This window comes from Ovis aries, chromosome 14 (genome assembly GCF_016772045.2).
Source record: "Ovis aries strain OAR_USU_Benz2616 breed Rambouillet chromosome 14, ARS-UI_Ramb_v3.0, whole genome shotgun sequence".
Taxonomy (NCBI): Eukaryota; Metazoa; Chordata; class Mammalia; order Artiodactyla; family Bovidae; genus Ovis; species Ovis aries.
This window is the reverse complement of record NC_056067.1, coordinates 48,914,115-48,935,649: the sequence shown is the minus strand read 5'-3', so window position 1 is coordinate 48,935,649 and position 21,535 is coordinate 48,914,115. Positions and strand designations below refer to the sequence as shown.

General features: G+C 41.1%; 1 protein-coding gene and 1 long non-coding RNA gene across 6 annotated transcripts in view; one reads left to right on the top strand and one right to left on the bottom strand.

Annotated features, from left to right (window-relative positions):
• The window catches only part of LOC105608813 (uncharacterized), a 100,863-nt gene that overhangs the window by 72,868 nt on the left and 6,460 nt on the right, over positions 1 to 21,535 (top strand). For 2 of the 5 annotated variants that reach the window (XR_006056180.1, XR_009596205.1), the window contains 4 exons: positions 6,995 to 7,195; positions 7,583 to 7,699; positions 10,235 to 10,336; positions 17,548 to 21,512. This is a non-coding gene — a long non-coding RNA (uncharacterized LOC105608813). Of the gene's footprint in view, positions 1 to 6,994; positions 7,196 to 7,582; positions 7,700 to 10,234; positions 10,337 to 17,547; positions 21,513 to 21,535 lie in introns of those variants that run through there. The other 3 variants (XR_009596206.1, XR_009596208.1, XR_009596207.1) reach the window with 3 other exon arrangements.
• On the bottom strand, positions 4,654 to 18,366 carry LOC101118470 (zinc finger protein 546). The gene is given in 7 exon segments (XM_060398073.1): positions 4,654 to 7,760; positions 7,763 to 8,926; positions 10,194 to 10,292; positions 11,631 to 11,757; positions 13,495 to 13,582; positions 17,502 to 17,573; positions 18,309 to 18,366. Coding segments are annotated over 5 exon segments (2,349 nt in total). The 5' UTR covers positions 13,504 to 13,582; positions 17,502 to 17,573; positions 18,309 to 18,366; the 3' UTR covers positions 4,654 to 6,810.

Sequence of the window (21,535 nt, the reverse complement as noted above, 5' to 3'; positions counted from 1 at the left end):
TGAACTAAAATGGACTGGAATGGGTGAATTTAACTCAGATGACCATTATATATACTACTGTGGGCAAGAATCCCTTAGAATAAATGGTGTAGCCATCATAGTCAACAAAAGAATCCAAAATGCAGTACTTGGATACAATCTCAAAAATGACAGAATGATCTCTGTTTGTTTCCAAGGGAAACCATTCAATATCACAGTAATCCATGTCTATGCCCCAAACAGTAATGCTGAAGAAGCTGAAGTTGAACAGTTCTATGAAGACCTACAAGACCTTTAAGACTAATGCCCAAAAAAGATGTCCTCTTCACTATAGGGGACTGGAATGCAAAAGTAGGAAGTCAAGAGATACTTGGAGTTACAGGTAAATTTGGCCTTGAAGCACAAAATGAAGCAGGTCAAAGGCTAACAGAGTTTTGCCAAGAGAACACGCTGGTCATAGCAAATACCCTCTTTCAACTTCACAAGAGAAGACTCTACACATGGACATCACCAGATGGTCAATACTGGAATCAGACTGATTATATTCTTTGCAGCCAAAGATGGAGAAGCTTTATACAGTCAGCAAAAACAAGACCCGGAGCTGACTGTGGCTCAAATCATGAACTCCTTATTGCCAAATTCAGACTTAAATTGAAGGAAATAGGGAAAACCACTAGACCATTCAGGTATGACCTAAATCAAATCCCTTATGATTATTCAGTGGAAGTGACAAATAGATTCAAGGGATTAGATCTGATAGACAGAGTGCCTGAAGAACTATGGATGGAGGCTCGTGACATTGTACAGCAGGCAGTGATCAAGATCATCCCCAAGAAAAAGAAATGCAAAAAGGCAAAATGGTTGTCTGATGAAGCCTTACAGATAGGTGAGAAAAGAAGAGAAGCAAAGGGCAAAGGAGAAAAGGAAAGATATACCCATTTGAATGCAGAGTTCCAAAGAATAGCAAGGAGAGATAAGAAAGCCTTCTTCAGTGATCAGTGCAAAGAAATAGAGGAAAATAATAGAATGGGAAAGACTAGAGATCTCTTCAAGAAAATTAGAGATGCCAAGGGAATATTTCATGCAAAGATGAGCACAGTAAAGGACAGAAATGGTATGGACCTAACAAAAGCAGAAGATATTAAGAAGAGGTGGCAAGAATACACAGAAGAACTATACGAAATATATCTTCATGATCCAGATAACCACAATGGTGTGATCACTCACCTAGAGCCAGACTTCCTGGAATGTGAAGCCGAGTGGGCCTTAGGAAGCATACTATGAACAAAGCTACGGAGGTGATGGAATTCCAGTTGAACTATTTCAAATCCTAAAAGATGATGCTGTAAAAGTGCCGCACTCAAAATGCCAGTAGAAAACCCAGCAGTGGCCACCGGACTGGAAAAGGTCCATTTTCATTCCAATCCCAAAGAAAGGCAATGGCAAAGAATGTTCAAACTACCACACAGTTGCACTCATCTCACACGCTAGCAAAGTAATGCTCAAAATTCTCCAAGCCAAGCTTCAACAATATGTGAACTGTGAAATTCCATATGTTCAAGCTGGATTTAGGAAAGGCAGAGGAACCAGAGATCAAATTGCCAACATCCAGTGGATCATCAAAAAAAACCAGAGAGTTCCAGAAAAACATCTGCTTTTGCTTTATTGACTATGCCAAAGCCTTTGACTGTGTGGATGACAATAAACTGTGGAAAATTATGAGAGATGGGAATACCAGACCACCTTAGCTACCTCCTGAGAAATCTGTGTGCAGGTCAAGAAGCAACAGTTAGAACTGGACATGGAACAACAGACTGGTTCCAGATCAGGAAAGGAGTACATCAAGGCTATATATTTAACTTATATGCAGAGGACATCATGAGAAATGTCGGGCTGGATGAAGCACAAGCTGAAATCATTGCCGGGAGAAATATCAATAGCCTCAGATATGCAGATGACACCACCCTTATGGCAGAAATCGAAGAACTAAAGAGCCTCTTGATGAAAGTGAAAGAGGAGAGTGAAAAAGTTGGCTTAAAGCTCAACATTCAGAAAACTAAGATCATGGCATCCAGTCCCATCACTTCATGGCAAATAGATGGGGAAACAATAGAAACAGTGACAGACTTTATTTTTGGGGCTCCAAAATCACTGCAGATGGTGACTACAGCAATGAAATTAAAAGACTCTTGCTCCTTGGAAGAAAAGCTATGACCAACATAGAAAGCATATTAAAAAGCAGAGACATTACTTTACCAATAAAAGTCCATCTAGTCAAGGCTATGGTTTTTCCAGTAGTCATGTATGGATGTGAGAGTTGGACTATAAAGAAAGCTGAGGGCCAAAGAATTGATGCTTTAGAACTGTGGTGGTGAAGAAGACTCTTGAGAGTCCCTTAGACTGCAAGGAGATCCAACTAGTCAATCCTAAAGGAAATCAGTCCTGAATGTTCATTGGAAGGACTGATGCTGAAGCTGGAGCTCCAATAGTTTGGTCACCTGAAGAAAGAAAGAAATCAGGAAAAGACCCTGAGTCACTGGAAAAGACTCTGATGCTGGGAAAGATTGAAGGTGGGAGGAGAGGGGGACAACAGGGGATGAGATGGTTGGATGGCATCACTGACACGATGAACTTGAGTTTGAGTAGGCTCTGGGAGTTTGTGATGGACAGGGAGGCCTGGTGTGCTGCAGTCCATGGGGTCATGAAGAGTTAGACATGACTGAGCAACTGAACTGAACTGAACTGAATTTATTAAAAAAAAAAAAAAACCTTCTAGATCTAACGGAATTTATGGCAAGGATATCAAAGATGTAGTCAATATATAAAAGTTCATTATATTTTATAGGCAGATTGTTTATAGTTTTTAAAGAAGAGTTCATTACAAATCTAAAATCTTATCAAAGAAAAAGAAAACTATAATACTGCCTCACATATGATTATAGATGGAAAAATTCTAAATCATATATTACCAAATGAACTTCAGCAGTACGAAAAAAATCACAGTATATTACAAGAATTGTTTATAATTTACTTTTAAATAAAAACAAATCAAGGCACCAATAAACTTACATCAAGAAACAAACAGAAACAAATCAATACATCAATAACTTTAAGGTGAAAAATATAAGATTTCATCAATAGATAATAAAATGGTCTTGGACAAAATTCAGCAATCACTAGCAAACAAAGTATGTATTCTCTGGTCCGCTACAAATATTGAAGGAAATTATTTAGAGGCAACAAGGAGAATTTATCTCCAAATAGAGTGAACATTATAGTAAATGATTAAGTACTGGGACATTTCTAAATTCAGAGAAATTGATGACTGCAGTCCATCCTAAAGGAGATCAGTCCTGGGTGTTCATTGGAAGGACTGATGCTAAATCTGAAACTCCAATACTTTGGCCCCGTCATGTGAAGAGTTGACTCATTGGAAAAGACTCTGATGCTGGGAGGGATTGGGGGCAGGAGAAGAAGGGGATGATAGAGGATGACATGGCTGGATGGCATCACTGACTCAATGGACGGGAGTCTGAGTGAACTCCGGGAGTTGGTGATGGACAGGAAGGCCTGGCATGCTGCGATTCATGGGGTCGCAAAGAGTCGGACATGACTGAGCAACTGAACTGAACTGAACATAACTGAAAGAATATATTCCAGTTCACACAAACCAGTGGTCACAGACAAGGATATATCTGAAACTGAAAAACTGTTAAACCTGAACACTAAAAAATAAGAGGTTTAAATACATCATGGTATGTTCTTAGAAAAAAACTAGATCAAATAAGTGTTTAATTTTGTAGAAATTAAAGCACAAGCAGTTGACTGCACAGGAAGGTATGAGCAACAGAGAAACACACCGTGCATTTCCTTTCTCAACATAGGTCAGCACTTGCCATGGTTATCTGGACTGTCCATAGTGAGGGTCACTCTTCCTCAGTTATGGCAGCATTTTCAGTGGGTTCACATCCTGAAGATATTAGGTGTTGTGAATGAGGCTTCCTTAGTAAAGGTTAAGAAACAATAGGATAGACAAAAACTAAGCAAATTTTCTTTATTGTAGGCCTCTCAAGTCCTTGTATGATACTGAGCATTTTTTTCTTAGAAGGGATTTATTATTTAGACGTTCATAAGTGACCACAGAACATTTTCCCAGTACCATTAAATCTACTCTTCCCAGAGACATTCTTTTAGATAAGTTGGGTTAAGGCACTGGTTATCTATCTGTAATATTACAGATATGGTACTATTGTTAATCTCCTTCAGTGTGAACTTACGTAGTGATTGACTAGGAAGCAGTCTTTTTTCTTAGGAGTTGCATGATATACAGAGAGGTGAAATGTTACGATGGCTATGCATGCATGCTTATTCACTCAGTCACGTTCAACTCTTTATGACCACGTGGACTGTGACCCCCCAGGCTCCTCTGTCCATGGAATTCTCCTGGCAAGAATACTGGAGTGGATTCCCTTCTCCAAAGGATCTTCCCAACCCAGAGAATTAATCTGGACCTCCTGCATTGCACGAAGGTTCTTTACTGTCTGAGCCACCAGGGAAGCCCCATGATGTCTAATGTCTATATTTATACTCAGATACTACAGTAAAAAATGTCAAAAATTATACAAAGCAAATAAGAGAACATATTAACAGTCATTGATTCTAGAGAGGCCATTATATTATTCATTGAATTTTTATTTTTCCAAATAGACAGTGGTCTTTTCATTGTTAGTTTCTAATTTATCATGAATTTGGAGCAGAAAAAGCAGACAGTAACATGTCTGCTTTATGGATTATAAAAGAAAAAGCATTACAGTGCTCCCAGATTCTTCAAAAGCTTTCTCTCATAATCTCCACATTTATCAACTCTAGAGATTTCTTTCTCACATTAGTTTTTGGAAATGACTGCTTAATTTTAGAAGTGAAAGTTTATTTTACTAGACTTTATCCATAATTAATTAAGTAAACAAAATGAAAGATAGTGGACAGTTTTTAAAAATTCCTTATATTCACAGGGTCTTCCTCTCACATGAATTTACTAATATCACTGAAAGTAATATTATTGAACACATTCTCTTCTAAAGGTCTTTTAAAATTAAAATTTCATCCTTAGAAAAGTATTATTAGGTAGGTACTATAATCACCCTAGATAGCATATTCAAAAGCAGGGACATTACTTTGCTGACTAAGGTCCGTCTAGTCAAGGCTATGGTTTTTTCCTGTGGTCATGTATGGATGTGAGAGTTGGACTGTGAAGAAGGCTGAGCGCCAAATAATTGATGCTTTTGAACTGTGGTGTTGGAGAAGACTCTTGAGAGTCCCTTGGACTGCAAGGAGATCCAACCAGTCCATTCTGAAGGAGGTCAAACCTGGAATTTCTTTGGAGGGAATGATGCTGAAGCTGAAACTCCAGTACTTTGGCCACCTCATGCGAAGAGTTGACTCACTGGAAAAGACTCTGATGCTGGGAGGGATTGGGGGCAGGAGGAGAAGGGGACAACCGAGGATGGGATGGCTGGATGGCATCACGGAATTGATGGACATGAGTCTGAGTGAACTCCAGGAGATGGTGATGGACAGGGAGGCCTGGCGTGCTGCGATTCATGGGGTTGCAAAGAGTCGGACATGACTGAGCGACTGAACTGAACTGAACTGAACTATAATCACCACTTTAAAACTGAGGCACAGAGGGGAAGAGTGTCTTGCCAATATCACACAGGCAGTGGTGGAATTATGAGAACTCTAGTAAAAATTTTGCCATGGCTAAAGTCTTCTCCCACATCTGTCACATTAACAGAATTATTTTCTGTTGTAATGCTGTATAAAGTGTGGTCCATGTACTGATGCTGGTCCACAGATTGTTTGCTTCTGGTCTGCAATGAGTTACGGTACAGACACTGAGAGCAAATATTTATAGAGTTATTCACAGAAAGATGACAGGGCCAATTTATGTCTGTTAAATCCAGTAACAAAAAATTGGGGGAACTTCCCTGGTGGTCTAGCAGTTAAGAATCCATAAGGCAATGCAGGGTACATGGGTTCAATCCTGATCCAGGAAGATTCCACATGCTGTGGGATAACTAAGCCTATGTGCCCCAACTACTGAGCCTGTGCTTTAGAACCCATGCTCTGTAAGAAGAGAAGTCACTGCAATGAGAAGCCCAGGCACCAAAACTAGAAAGAGTAGCCCCCTCTTGCTGCAACTAGAGAAAGTCCTCATGCAACAATGAAGACCCAGCACAACCCCAAATAAATATTTTTTTAAAATAGTAACATAAATTGGGGGCTTTTGTTTTGTATGTTTGTTTGTCTTTCAGTTTTATTTATCTGGTAATCCAATTTCATTGTGCCTTTAAAAGTACTGGTCAACAACAATTTTTGTGGGGAGGTGGTATCTTTCATCTTGGTTTGAAATGCACTGCAGCAGTATCATCCTCTAAAGTTAACCAAGACTGGGTGATGCTTTAATTTTTTCAGCTCTTTAAATCAATATATGTAGTATAAAACTATCTCTGTTAACTTTTAAGCATGAAGCAAAGGGGATTACCACATGTTCCCTAACAAGTAAAATTTTTCTTAATTATGAATTCTCTGTTATAAAAAGCATTTTCTAAAGGCCACTTTATCTTCTGTAGGGGCTTCCCCGGTAGCTCAGATGGTAAAGAATCCACTTGCAATGCAGGAGTTGTGGGTCAGGAAGATCCCCTAGAAAGCAAATGGTAACCCACTCCAGTATTTTTCCCTGGGAAATCCCATGGACAGAGGAGCCTGGCAGGCTAGTCCATGGGGTCACAGAAGAGTCAGACACAAGTTAGCAACCAATCAATATCCTCTTTACATTATGCATAGCGATTCCTCACTAATGTGATTTCTCTGATGTAAAGTGAGTTGATCACTACGAATAAAAGCCTTCCCACATTCTTTACATTTATAGGGTTTCTCACCAGTATGAATTCTGTGATGTCGTGTAAGTTCTGATTTAACACTAAAGGCTTTCCCACATTCTTTACATTTATAGGGTTTTTCACCGGTATGAATTGTGTGATGTCGAGTAAGTTCTGCTTGAAGACGGAAGGCACCCCCACATTCTTTACACCCATAAGGTTTCTCACCAGTATGAAGTCTAAAATGTTGAGTAAGATGATACCGGCGACTAAAGGTCTTTCCACATTCCTTACATTCATATGGAATCTCACCAGTGTGAATTCTTTGATGTAAGGTAAGTTGATAACTACAAATAAAAGCATTCCCACATTTGTCACATATGTAGGGTTTCTTCCCAGTGTGGATTCTGTGATGTTGAGTAAGATGATAGTGCCGAGTAAAGGTCTTCCCACATTTGTTACATTCATAAGGTTTCTCACCAGTATGAATTCTCTGATGTTGAATAAGATGATTGCTACGGATAAAGGCTTTCCCACATTCCTGACATTTATAGGGCTTTTCACCGGTATGAATTCTGTGATGCTGAGTGAGTTCTGTTTGAAAGAGAAAGGCCTTTCCACATTCTTTACATACATAGGGTTTTTCACCGGTATGAATTTTATAATGTTGAGTAAGATTGTAGCGATGACTGAAAATCTTTCCACATTCTTTGCACTCATAGGTATTGTCATTGGTGTGAGTTCGCTGGTGTGAAATAAGTTGACTGCTACGAATAAAGGCCTTCCCACGTTCCTTGCATTCATAGGGTTTTTCACAAGTATGAATTCTGTGATGTCTGGTAAGTTCTGCTTGAAGGCGAAAGGCCTTCCCACATTCTTTACATCCATAGGGTTTCTCACAGTATGAATTCTGTAATGTTGAGTAAGATGATAGCGACTACTGAAGGTTTTCCCACATTCCTTACATTCATAGGGAATCTCACCAGTATGAACCCTCAGATGTAAAGTTAGCTGATAGCCACAAATAAAGGCCTTCCCACAGTCCTTACATTCATAGGGCTTCTCTCCAGTATGAATTCTACAATGCCGAGTCAGTTCTGTTTGGAGACGAAAGGTTTTTCCACATTCTTTACATTCGTAGGGTTTCTCACCAGTATGAATTCTATGATGTCGAGTAAGTTCTGCATGAAAACTAAAGGACTTATCACAATCTTTACATTCATAGGGTTTGTCACCAGTATGAATTTTCTGATGTTGAACAAGGTATGAACCATGACTGAAGGCCTTCCCACAGTCATTACATTTATAAGGCTTTACACCAGTATGAATTTTCTGATGTTGACTAATATGTCGTTGTACCCTAAAGGTCTTTCCACAAATTTTACATTCATAAGGCCTCTCACCAGTATAAATTCTTTGATGTTCAGTAAGCTGATAATGAAGTCTAAAGGCCTTCCCACATTCCTTACATTCATAAGGTCTCTTCCCAGCATGAATTGTCTGATGTACTCGAAGGTCTCGAACATGACTAAAGGTCTTCCCACATTCTTTGCACTCATAGGGTTTCACACCAGAATGTATTCTCTGATGTTCAGTAAGGTGATAATGAAGCCTAAAGGTCTTCCCACAATTGTTACATTCATGGGGTCTCTCCCCAGCATGAATTGTCTGATGTACTCTAAGGTCCCCCACATGACAAAAGGCTTTCCCACATTCCTTGCATTTATAGGGTCTCTCACCAGTATGAATTCTTATATGCTGAATAAGGTATGACTGTTGTCTAAAAGCCTTCCTACATTCCTTACATTCATATGACTTCTCTATAGCATGAATTTTCTCATGTAGAGGAAGAACTACACGTTTTTGGATTATCATTTGACTAGCACATCTCATTTGATGTCCTTCTTGTCTCTCAAACTCATGTTTACGCTGCAAATCATTTCTGAAAATGGTGTCTTCATGGATAGAAGCTTGACTTTCATCCACTGTCTGCAACTGAAACAAATATATTCCACAAATATCCTTTTCTGGAAATAACTTCTTGGTGAAATACTTAGATTCCAAACCTGGAGGAAAAAAAGGAAACAAATGCTGTGATATGATTTCTCTATGTTGGGGGTAGAATAAGGGATTGCATCTTATAGTCAAAATAAAAGACAAACTAAGAATAACACAGATTAGAAGTTGAGTTTTAGAGCAGAGGTCGGCAAACTTTTTCTGTAAAGAGCCAGATAGTAAAAATTTTAGCCTTTATAGGACATACGGTCTTTGTGACAATTACCCAGCTCGGCTGTTATAAGCTCGAAGGGAGCCTTAGACAGTATATAACTGAGTAAGTGTAGCTATGTTGTAATATCACATATGGTATATGGACACAGAAATTTGAATTTTGTGAAATTTTTGTTTCACAAAATATTCTTATTTTGATTTTTTTTCAACCACTAAAAATGTAAAAACCAGTTTTAGCCTGTGAGCCATTCAAAAGTAGATGATAAGCTGTTTGTCTTCTGGATCCTGATTTAGAGAACTCTAAATTGTCACGCAATCTGAAACAAGGCAAAAGGCTTCAGAAAATGATGTGATGCTAAAAGAGGGTAAAATAAGTGATTGGATGAACAAGTTGAGTCAGTGGTCCCCCTACTTAGGATGAACGCAGGGGAGTTCCTTACGTATACTGCTTTTGGGGCAACAACCCAAACAAAGGAATGAAAATCTATCGGAACAACTTCTGAATGTCTTTATTTTTAATCTTTTTCATCAGATGATTCTGACGCAGATCACTTTGAGAATGTGTACATAATTTTTTCCCCAAAGGTTTCTCTTTAATCTCTTAGAATAAAATTCAGACAAATTACCACAGATAAAAACATATCACCACCATATTGCCTTGCTTCTCTGTACAGGTCATCTTCTTTACTACAACATGTAGGAATCTATATCAATAGTACTTAAACTTGGGCACAGTCTTGCTTTCAAGTAAGTTGGAAATGTGTATAAAATGATTTTATGGAATGGAGAAAAGAATAGAAGTGTAAATATAGACGAGGACTTGGAAACATAGATAAAATTGTTGTCAGTGGGGAAAAGAGAAGGCAGTTCCCTCTTTGAAATGGGAGGGAAATAGAAGAGAAGTGAAATAAGCAGCATGACAAACTAGGGTAAAGATGAAGTGCTTTTGGGGGCTCATGTTGGGGGATTTTAATGTTTTCCCAGAAATCAGGCCTTTTCCCCTGGGTCTTGGGCCTTTGAAAGGAGCCTTCATCTCAGGGCTATGTGTCTCCCTGACCCAGAGGGTGTGATGGCATCCCCCTTGGCTGATCTGCCTTCACTCACCTGTGAACCAACTTCCTGTTCCTTCTCTCATTATCATCCAGGGCTCTTTCTCTTGCTCCAATAAAGTAATCATGTCTGGCTTAGGAGTGGAACATCCTGCTTGCAAGAAAGAAATGCCACATGACTTACAACAAACAAAAACCGTAAGTTCAAAATGACTTAATTTAGACTTGGTTACATTTATATTAAACTCTAGGTCAAAGTGTGTGTGTGTGTGTGTGTGTGTGTGTGTGTGTGTGAATTTTCCAGGCAAGAATGCCAGAGTGGGTTGCCATTTCCTACTCCAAGGGATCTTCCCGACCCATGGATCAAATCTACATCTCTTATGCCTCCTGCACCAGCAGGTGGATTCTTTAGCACTGCGCCACCTGGAAAGTCCTATATAGGTTAAAATAGCTTTTGATAAAATTGAAAAAGCCACTGAAGAATATTCACATTTAGATGGATTCATGGTCATAGGACTAAAGAGGCCAAATAGGGGAGGGAGAAGGTCTATTCTGCTTTTAAAGGCAGTACAGAAAGGCATTGAGGACACAGACTCTGGAGCCCTATGGTCTGGGTTCAAATACTCTGTCACTCACCAGCTGTTATTCCTTCCATGTGTTATGCTTTTATCAGTGTAAATGGGGCTTTTATTACCTTAGAGGACTCTTGTGAGAATTAAATGAATTAATATATATAAGAGCTTGCAAGGATGCCTAGCATGCAGTATTATTTTTGTTGTTGTTCTTATTTTAGTAAAAGAAAAATTTCTTGTTATTGTTTAGTCATTAAGTCATGTCTGACTCTTTTTTGACACCATGGACTGTAGCCTGCCAGGCTCCTCTGTCCATAGGATTTTCCAGTCAAGAATATTAGAGTGGGTTGCCATTTCTTTCTCCAGGGGATCTGCCCCATTAGGGATCAAACCCATGTCTCCTGAAACAGCAGAAGGATTCTCTACCACTGAGTCACACCTGGGAAGCCCAAAAGAAAAATATTGTCTTCAAAAATACTTCCAAGTTCTACCTCAGAATTCTTTCAATAGAAAATGTAAGATTCACAGACTAGAATTTTCAACCACAAAGTAGGTTAGAGAGAATATGTCTCTCTGCAGGTAGGCCAGACCTGAACACAGAACAGCTCCAGGAATTCTGAGCATGCACATTATATGACACCTGGCTTCTCTGAATACATTACAGGACTCAAACCTAGAAATAATGTAGAATAACAGGCAACTGTCGGAAGGGCCAGAGGAAAGAGTGAAGGTCACTGAAGGATGGAGAAGATGGGGCTTAACCAAGTGCCTGTTTCCAACCCAATAATACTCAAACCATTCTTTCAAAATAGGGGAAAGCCATTCAGCTGGTGTCTTAAAACAGAGCTCTGAAATTCAACAGTGGAGAAAACTGGTATTCCAGAAGGCAGATTGTCAATTATTTGTGCAGATATCCTTACCCAAGGAGACCAGGTTGCTGTAGTTCTCCAACATCACATCCCTGTACAAGGCCCTCTGAACAGGGTCCAGGCACTCCCACTCTTCCTGGGAGAGGTCTATGGCCACATCCCTGAATGACAAGGACATCTGAAATGACAGACCCATGTATTATAAACAATGTTTTAACTGTCTTTTCAAAAGGGGAAGCCTGCTTTGTAGGAAAAAGGCAATATAACAAGCAGTTAACCTGGCATCAAGCCCCTAACATGTATGGAAGAAAAAAGAAATCAATAATTTGTAAAATGGAGTGCCTACATACTTTTGAAGAATACAGTTGTTACAAATAGAATGTCCAGCATATCATGTAATGAATCAATAAAGTTTTCCAGTGAAATAAAATCATATAAATAAGCACATTGCCTATCATGCGAATAGTTTAAGCTGTGAATAAATGTGAGTTATGTTCTGTTTTCCTTTCAAAAAATTAAAAGAAAAAATAAGTATGAATTGTTTTTCCCCCAAATACTCCAAAATCTCTAAGAAAATAGGACTTTACTGACATTTGATTTGGCGCAGTTGGTAATGAATCCACATGTCAGTGCAGGAGACACAAGAGACACGAGTTTGATCCCTGGGTCAAGAAGAGCCTCTGGAGGAGGAAATGGCAACCTACTTGCAATATTCTTCCCTGGAAAATCCCATGGACAGAGGAACCTGGCACACTACAGTCCATGGGGTTGCAAAGAGTCAGTCATGACTGAGCACAGCATAGCGGCAGACATTTGATTTAATCAATACTCAGGTTCATTATTATGCAAGATAATGTCATAAGCATTTTCCCTTGTCATAATAGATGACAAATTCTTTTATTTACTGGCTGGCTATTCATCCATCTTGTGGATATATCGGACTAATCCTTCTGTCACTTTTAGGCATTTAGGTTGGACAAAATGTCTAAGGTCTCCCCCAGTCCCTTTAAAAGTGAAAAGTGAAAGTTGCTCAGTCATGTCTGACTCTTTGTGACCCCATGGACTATATAGTCTATGGAATTCTCCAGGCCAAAATACTGGAATGGGTAGCTTTTCCCTTTTCCAGGGGACCTTTCCAACCCAGGAATCGAAACTAGGTCTCCCACATTACAGGCAGATTCTTTACCAGCTGAGCCACAAGGGAAGCCCTAGTGTTTCTTTCTAAAGCTCAGTCCCTTTAGCCTTTCTTCATTCCCTATTAGGGATCTGGGAGGGTCTTCCCACCTGCTACCACCACCATCCATCAGGAAGACTTATTTGGATCCTAAGCTGAAGGATGCTGATGTAGGATGATCCACAATGACACTGATGTCACTAGAGACCCTCTTCAAGCACAAAACTGACTTCTGTCCTGTTATCTATCCCTCTGGGGGGATAGACTCTTGGACAGACCCTTGAGATTCTGACATGCAGGCCTCAATCACACTCCAACCTAGTCCTATAAACCTCTTACAATATGAGATCTCATCATGTGAAAAAAAAATCAACACTAAATTCCACCTTATCAACCGGAAACACTCAGGTCTGTGGAGTCTTAACGGACCATCATCTCTGTGTCATGGAATCATGACTCTAACGAGAGAAGTTCAAGGATTTCCCTCAAGCAACTTCACCCAATGGTCCTGAGAGAGACTCAGTCTTTGGAGAGGTGATGAAATAGGTGAACACCAGAGAGAGAAACGAGGGGCAAAGAAGAAGGCCACTAGGTTGTGTGGCTCCATCCTTCACTGAGATCAGAGTGATTGAGGGCAACTTGAGCAATAGTGCTGTCTCAGGAAGGAAGTTTCAGGATAATAAACATGATCACATGAATTCAAAAACCACAGCATCTCAAGGAGGAGAAACGTGAACTTACATGGGCCATGGTTGTAGAACTGCAAGAACTTGGTAGTCCTCTTTGGGCTTCCTCCACTCGAAAAGCACAGAATCCAGAGAAGCCAGGACTGGGGGAGGAATAAGAGACTTTGAGACCAGCCATGTCTCAAAGGAATCCCAAAATGACTTAGTTAATACGATCCTGTTTTGCCTTCTTTGTATTTCTATCCCCATAATATCCCACATACAAATCAGAAGAGAAAAGAGGGAGCCTAAATGAAGCCAAACCTTCACTATATCACAGGGAACAAGCTGCACAAGTCTGGATACAAAGCAGGGGCTTCCTGCATGAAGCCAGACCAGGCACTCCAGCAGAAGGGTCTCCAGGGACTTCCCTGGTGGTCCAGTGGCTAAGACGCCGAGCTCCCAATGCAGGCGGCCAGGGTTCAATCTCTGGTCATTGAACTAGATTCCACATACTGCAAAGATCCCACAAGCCACAACAAAGACAGAAGATCCCACATGTAGCAACTAAGACCCAGCGCAGCTAAGGAAAGAAAGGAAAAAAGGGTCTTCAGTCCACCCAAATTTCTGATGATATTGATCTATATCTGTTCCATTAGTCTCACTTTGAATCTAACATCATTAGAAGCAAAACTGTAAGATATGAAGTTGTGCTATCCAATACAAGAGCCACATATGGCTATTTAAATCAAATCAAATTTAAGTAAAATTGAAAGTTCACTGCCTCAGCTGCACCAGCCACATTTCGAGTGCTTGAGAGCCTCATGAGGCTAGCAGCTACCATACTGGAGAATGTAAATATAGAACATATCCATCTTTGCAGAAAGTTCTACTGGACAGAGCTGGTATGAATCATACAGCCTAAAATTTCATTTTTCACCACAGAGTTCCCCTAAACTCAGAATAAACTGGTCAAAAGCTGACAGAGGTTGCTAGAGAAATACTATCTCCTCTCTATGAACTCCCAAGAAATGTGACCTCTAGTGGCTTTATGACCTCCTGTTGTTGTCTAGTTGCTCAGTCGTGTCCAACTCTTTTTCAACCCCATGGACTGTAGCCCACCAGGCTCCTCTGTTCATGGGATTCCCCAGGCAAGAATACTGGAATGAGTTGCCATTTCCTTCTCCTGGGGATCTTCTGCATTGCAGGCAGATTCCTTACCACTGAGTCACCAGGGAAGCCCTTATTACCCCTTATTACCTCCTATCTCATGCTTATTCTATCTATTTTGACTTTATATTATTTGCTATATTATAAGAAACTGAAGGATAGTGACTATGTTTCAATACTGTATTCCTCTAACTACTATCATAAGATTCAGCATACTGTGAGCCCTAATGTCTGTTATTCAACCACAATTCCATTTTTAGGCAGTTTTTCTTAGCACACTAAGATATATGTGCAAGATGTTTATCATACAACAACTTAGAATAATCAACTGTTAGAAAAATAAATAGCTACAGGAGGCAACAGGTCGAATAAATTATGGTCAGTTTTTTACCCCCCTTTGAACTTTTTATTTTGTTTTGGGGTATAGCTGATTAACAATGTTATAATAGTTTCAGGTGAACAGTGAAGGGACTCAGCCATACATATACATATATCCCTTCTATCCCAAACCCCCTCCCATCCAGGATGCCATGTAACATTGAGTAGAGCTCTATGTGCTATACAGTGGGTCCTTGTTTGTTATCCATTTAAAATACAAAATTATGGTCAGTTTTGATGGCACACTAAGGCCCCTATTAATACCGATTATACTGGTCCATATTTAATGTTGGAGAAGGATATTCCTGATGAATTACTGACTGATACAGGCAAATTAAACAAGTATGGGGAATTCTCTGAGTGTCCAGTGGTTAGGGCTCTGTGCTTTCACTGCTTAGGGCCTAGGTTCGATACCTGGTGGGGGAACTAAGATCTTGCAAACCGAGTGGTGCAGTCGGGAAAAAAAAAAAAAGTATGTAAAATTAAGGGAAAGATTATAATGTCATTCATAACACAGACTCTGTTGTTGACTTTCAGAATGTAAGTCCTAATCTGACAGCTGCCAACTTCTCAGTTAGTTTATTGATAAACTAGGGATAAGAACAGTACCAATCTCCTACAGTTGTCACGAAGACTGGGATATTACATAGCATTTAGTGACAGGTAATTGCTAAATAAAAGTTAGATGGCATTGTTAGGAACTTATTTCGTACTTTCTATTTTTATAGTAAAATTTGCATCTCATGCCCACTTTTTTTTATAATGATATTTTACATATTTCAGAGGCAAGGCTTGAAAGTGCTAAGTAGATCTCTCCTCATCCTTGCTGCTACAAAAGAAGAGACACCATTGTTCAACATAAAGCTGATAAAGAGAACCTAATAAGGCATTAAATGGAGAATGTTAATAAGAGGTTCAATCTTACTCTCCTGCCCTATGTAAAGATTTACATTAATATTTATAGTTATTACCATTTTATTCTGCTTTCTACTATTATAAACCTGCCTTCCAAAATGTTGTTTGCATTTAAAGATACTTGGACTAGACAGGTTATCACTGTGTTCTGTTAAAGCAACTTAATTTTTTTTGATATTTATTTATTTAGGCTGTGCTGGGTCTTAGTTGCAGCATGTGGGATCTAGTTCCCTGACCAGAGATCGAACCTGGGCTCCCTGCATTGAGAGCATGGAGTCTTAGCCACTGGACCACCAGCAAAGTCCCAAGAGCAACCTAAAAAAAGTTTAATCCTGAAGGGCTATCTTATTTGATAAATTGTGCCAATAATTATTCATAGTTATTTATATAATACAAATTTGGAGGTATAAATACTTGGCAGGTTTATGAAGCATCACTGACATGTTCCCCTTCTTTCTATATTCATGGAGATATAAGAAACCTCTGCTTTGGTAGAATTACTTTTTCCAAATAAGAGTTGTGGAATCTGTGTCCTTTGAATATTCAATTAGAACAGTTTCTATTCTGCACACACATGCATACACACACACATATATACAGGTTCACAGAAAAAAATTTTGCTAAAATAAACCTCCCCAAAATATTAATCATAATGCCAGGGCTATTTTAACTTTCTTTTTTACAAGTCCTTCATGTAATATAACTGAATAACTTCTTTAAAAAAATTAGCATCAATTCCATAATATTAAGTATACAACAAATCTATATCCAATTAAAAATATTTGAAAATCTTGGAAGCAAATCTGTTTGACATGTGTGGGAATAGTAAGGGAATCAGTATGACCATTATAAATAAAGACTAACAACTCTTGAACATTCTTCTTCAATATAATAAGACCTTTCCACAGATAAAATTCTCCTCTGAATGAATATATCAGGTGAGGGGCATTGCAGACTAAATAAGAAAATGTGGGCAAAGCAGACAGACAGTGTTTGATTCATTTCCCCTCTCTCCACTGAATAATCAATTGAAACATCACTTTGGATATAACTCTTGTAAAATATGTCTGAATCCCAATAATAGTAAATGAAATTCATATAACATTTAAAATTTGAGTATTATTGTTCATCACAATGAATCTTACTTCACTCATATGCACATTTTTTTTCTTTTGACAAACTCTTTATAAGCAAATCTCAACCCATCAATTCCCTAGAAAAAATCTTACACATGATGACACAGATTTCCATGATTTCCAATCACATTCCTGCTCTAAACACCTTAAAAAGCAGATGCCCATGTTACTGACACCAATCAGACAACCTCTGATCTTGCCTCACTTTTAAACTGAGGTTCTGCAGGACAGCAATGATGTGATTCCACTTAAATATTCATCTCATTTGCTTTATTAAGCAAAGTTGTAACTTTAGACTTCAGGATATATATTTACTATTACAAAAAGTGAATGAGAGGGTGACCCATCTGTATGGCCGCTCATTTATTGGGAAAGAAGAATAGGGCTAGAATAGGCCACTGACATTTCAGAAAAAGAAAAGCAAATGTTTCTAGGTACTAAAAATAAAAATGCATTTACAAACAAAGAGAAAGTAGAAGCTCACCTGATCTGCACTTTTAGATGGGGAAAATTTTTTCCTTTCTCTTCAGGATCCTTCTTGTGAAGACTGGCAGGACTGGGGAAGAAGGAAATCATGAGACACCAAGCCTTTCTTAGAGCACAGCCAGACGGGTAATGTCCCCTCCAGCGCCACATCAGCTCTGCCTCATGCCTGTGACCAGATGGGAGCCTGTCTTTGACATGATAGCTGACTCCTATCCTAACCACCTCAGAGTTAAGGGGATGCTGTGGTTCTGAAAAATGCAGCAGCACCCACATTGCCTCCAAGTAAGGACCCCTCTCACCATTTCCTCCCAGGAGTCTGTTTCGGAGACACTTTTAGCTCTAAAAGCCCCATCCCAAGGCCAGGATTGTGCTTTCTTGCTGGGAACTTTCATCCTGGGGTTCAGTCTTGGACTTTTCTCTTGGGGACATAGCTCTGTGCAGACACCAGGGCTGAGGGGAGGGAGGGGAAGGCAGTAAGAGCGTGGGTCAGTCACACTCATCACTGAACCAAGTGCCAGTATCAGACTGACAACCGCACCCACCGACAGGAGGCTTGACTTGGTCCTGCGCGCACACACACACACACACACACACACACACACACACACACACACACACACACAGACACAGACACACAGTTACACAATCCATTTCCTCCTCTCCTCCTGCCCGCACAGGCCTGAGGCTGCAGGCAGAAAAGACTCCCTGGGGTCCTCACTTTGGGCGGCATCTCCATCCCCACTCCGGACAAATCCTGCTCCTCCTCACCTAGCACCAACTTCTCCCCCGGCTTCTACAAGCTCACCTGCGGTGGCTGGGCAACCCAAAAAGCACGGCGGGGAGCCCTCGGGGTGGAAGTTTACACCCTCCCCCTGGGGCTTCTGGGAAATGTAGTCCACGGCCGGTAGCCGGTGGGCTTGGGCTCTGAGTGCGCAGGCGCAAGCGCAGGCACGCTCGGACGGGGCGGCTCTGGTCCCGGACTCTGGTACCCGCGTACTAGCGCGGTGAGCTGACAGAACTCAGATCGGGCTATGCGATCCTCGACGGACCTCCAGACAATGGAGTCCAGAGTCTTGACAGCCGAGTGCGTCCGTAGTGCCGCCCTGAGGCCGAGCGCATGTGAGGCGGATTCTGTCAGATTCTTCCCTCGAGGTAGTCCCGGCGCGTGGTTCACAGGCGTGTGTCCCTATGTACCCGGCCTCTTGAGCGTGTGTACGTGTGTGTGTGTGTTTGCCGCTGTGAGGGTTGCGGGACCGACTGTGCCTTCGGCTGAGAATGAGTTGTGTTTCTGCATGTGTGTAATTCTTTGGGTGCCAGACGGCGTGTGCTGAAGCAGCACCTAACTGGAAGGAGTCCACGGCCTGGAGTGTGATTCGTGACTGAGCTGTGAGGTGAGAGGCGCGGTGGAGACCGTGGCTGTGCTGGAGTGTGACTGGGGTGATGTGTGTGTGATGGGGTGGGTATGCGGGTTGCTGTGTGACGGGGGTGGTTGAGCGGCGGGTGCAAGTCAGGCTGTGTGGAGATAGGTCTGTGAATCTGAGTGTCTGCGTGTGGTACTTCACGGGTGCCAGTGGCCTTGTGACTGGTACACGTGTGTGATCATATGAGCCGCAGATCTGTTATAAAAAGAATACGTTGCATCTTCTTGCAGCATCAGCTGTTTCACGACTTGAGCTCAAGATTTGTCATTTATCTGTCAAACAATTTTGCCTGTTTGTATAGAATGAATGGACTTCCCTAGTAGCTCAGAAGGTAAAGCATCCGCCTGCAATGCAGGAGACCCGGGTTGGATCCCTGGGTCAGGAAGATCCCCTGGAGAAGGGCATGGCAACCCACTCCAATATTCTTGCCAGGAGAACTCCATGGACAGAGGAGCCTGGCTGGCTACAGTCCATGGGGTCGCAAAGAGTCGGACCCAACTGAGTGGCTAACACACACATAGAATTGAATGAATTTTTTCATAGAGAAAAATGGAAATCATAGTAATTTTTTTTTAATATGAAGGAAGTCTTTCCACTCTTCTGTGATGTTATGGGTCTGTGGCGGATACTTTTGAGAATCTTGGACTGAAAAAATATTTCGCTTTATGCTTGAGAAGGCAGTGTGCCATAGAATAGTGAGCCCACAATTAGTCAGATGATAACACATTCTGTACTTCCCTGCCCTTTCTGAGCAATTCAGTCCTGAAGCTGTAAGATGGGCTTAGAGCCTGAGCAGGATGAGGAGGGTGATCCTGCAGGGAGTGGCTTGAGGCACTGGGGCTGGGATTCTGATCAAATATAAGTAAATATATCAAGTGCAATGGGAGCAGCCAGGCTTCTCTCTATCAGTGGGGAACCTCAGACATGGAAAAGGAGATGACTAGAATGAACCCTGGGATGGTAGGTTGAAACTGGATGTAATGGTTTGAACGCACAATTATCTATATGGTTCTTGGCCTTCCCCAATCAATAGAAACTGCCTAAAGGCCAGACAAGAAATTCACACAAGGCTTTACCGGGGCTCCTGTGGGCTGCAGTAGGGAGCATAACAGGTTCCCTCTTTTGCTCCCCAAGGGGTGGGTGTGAGCTCGTTCCTTATATGGGGTGAGGGTCGGGGTGTGTCCAGGGGTCAGGCTGGAGGGGTAGCTTAGGTGGTTTGCCCACCCTCTGGTAGTGTTGAGTGCAGGGGGTGGGGGCATGTGCAGTAACCCTGCTTTTGCTTCCAGCTCTTCAGAAATGGCATTTGGGGTTTGGGGGGCGTTTTTGTGTGTGTCTTTTTGTATCTTTGGGTCCAGAATTTGCCTGTGTATGCACACAGTTATTTGTAGTCCCATATAGTTTCTTGTATTTTGTAGCTCAAGGAGAGGCGTGTCCAAGTGCAAGCATCGCAGTACTGAAGCAGAGGGTCCCAGGTCTGTCTCAGACTGATATAAAAATTAATAGGTGCTGGACCACTGAGGGCACCAGGCTTACTTCTGGAGAGAACCCTGCTGTCCCTTGCAGGACTCTGGGGTCAGCATCTGCCTGGCCTGTTATATCCTCGCTTCAGCAGGAGTCACTGTGCTGAGCGTTCCGCTGGAGCCTTCTATCCTATGACATGACAGTACATATACCTTAAGAGGCAAGATGTCCAAGTCATGTTTTGGGATACTTTGTGAGGATAAGTAAAGGAAAAAAAGATGCAGTCTTTAGGATGTTGAGCACCATCTATTTCAGGCTCGCTCTTCTTATACATCCTCCTCCTCCTCTTCTCCCCATGAGGCTGACATGGAAGACTGTTTAAGTCACCTAGGATGGCTGTGGTGTGATCTGTGGCATCATGACATGGCTTCTGGTCTGTGCAGGCAGTGGTGATGTTTGTCATGTTGCTGCATTGGTACAGAGTCATTTTTGATCAATCAAGTCCTTTTTAACAACTTAGCAGTATATACACTGTAGTCTCACCTGAGGTATGCTTACTGATCCTGGTTGTACTCAAAGGAAATGTTACTAAAGAATACATGAGGGACTTCCCTGGTGGACCAGTGATTAAGAATCCATCTTGCAATGCGGGATGTGGGTTCAATCCCTGGTCGGGGAACTTGGAGCCTTAGTCCTTGGAGCCTTTGTCCTGTGGAGCAGCTAAGCCTGTGTGCCGCAACTAGAGTCCATGTACCAAAACGAAAGATCCCACATGAGGCAGCAAAGATCTCGAGTGCTGCAGCTAAGACCCGATGCAGCCAAATAATTAAAAAAAAAAAAAAAAAGAATAGGTATATATGAAACCTGGGGAAATGATCGACATTTGTCTGAGCTGTTGTTCTTTCAAGCCAGGGTACGCTCTCCATTGTAGGAATTGCAGAGGTATTCACAAAATGGATAATTACTGCTCCTGGGCAGTTTTATAGGAATTTTTCAGTGGAAACCTACCACCTGGTCCTTGGATGATGGTTACACAAGTGTTCTATTTATGATGTTGTTACATTATACATTTATATTTTGGGCTCCTTTATGTGTATTATTATAATTAAAACAATTAAAAAGGTTTACATATATTTGTTTTTTTCTTTGT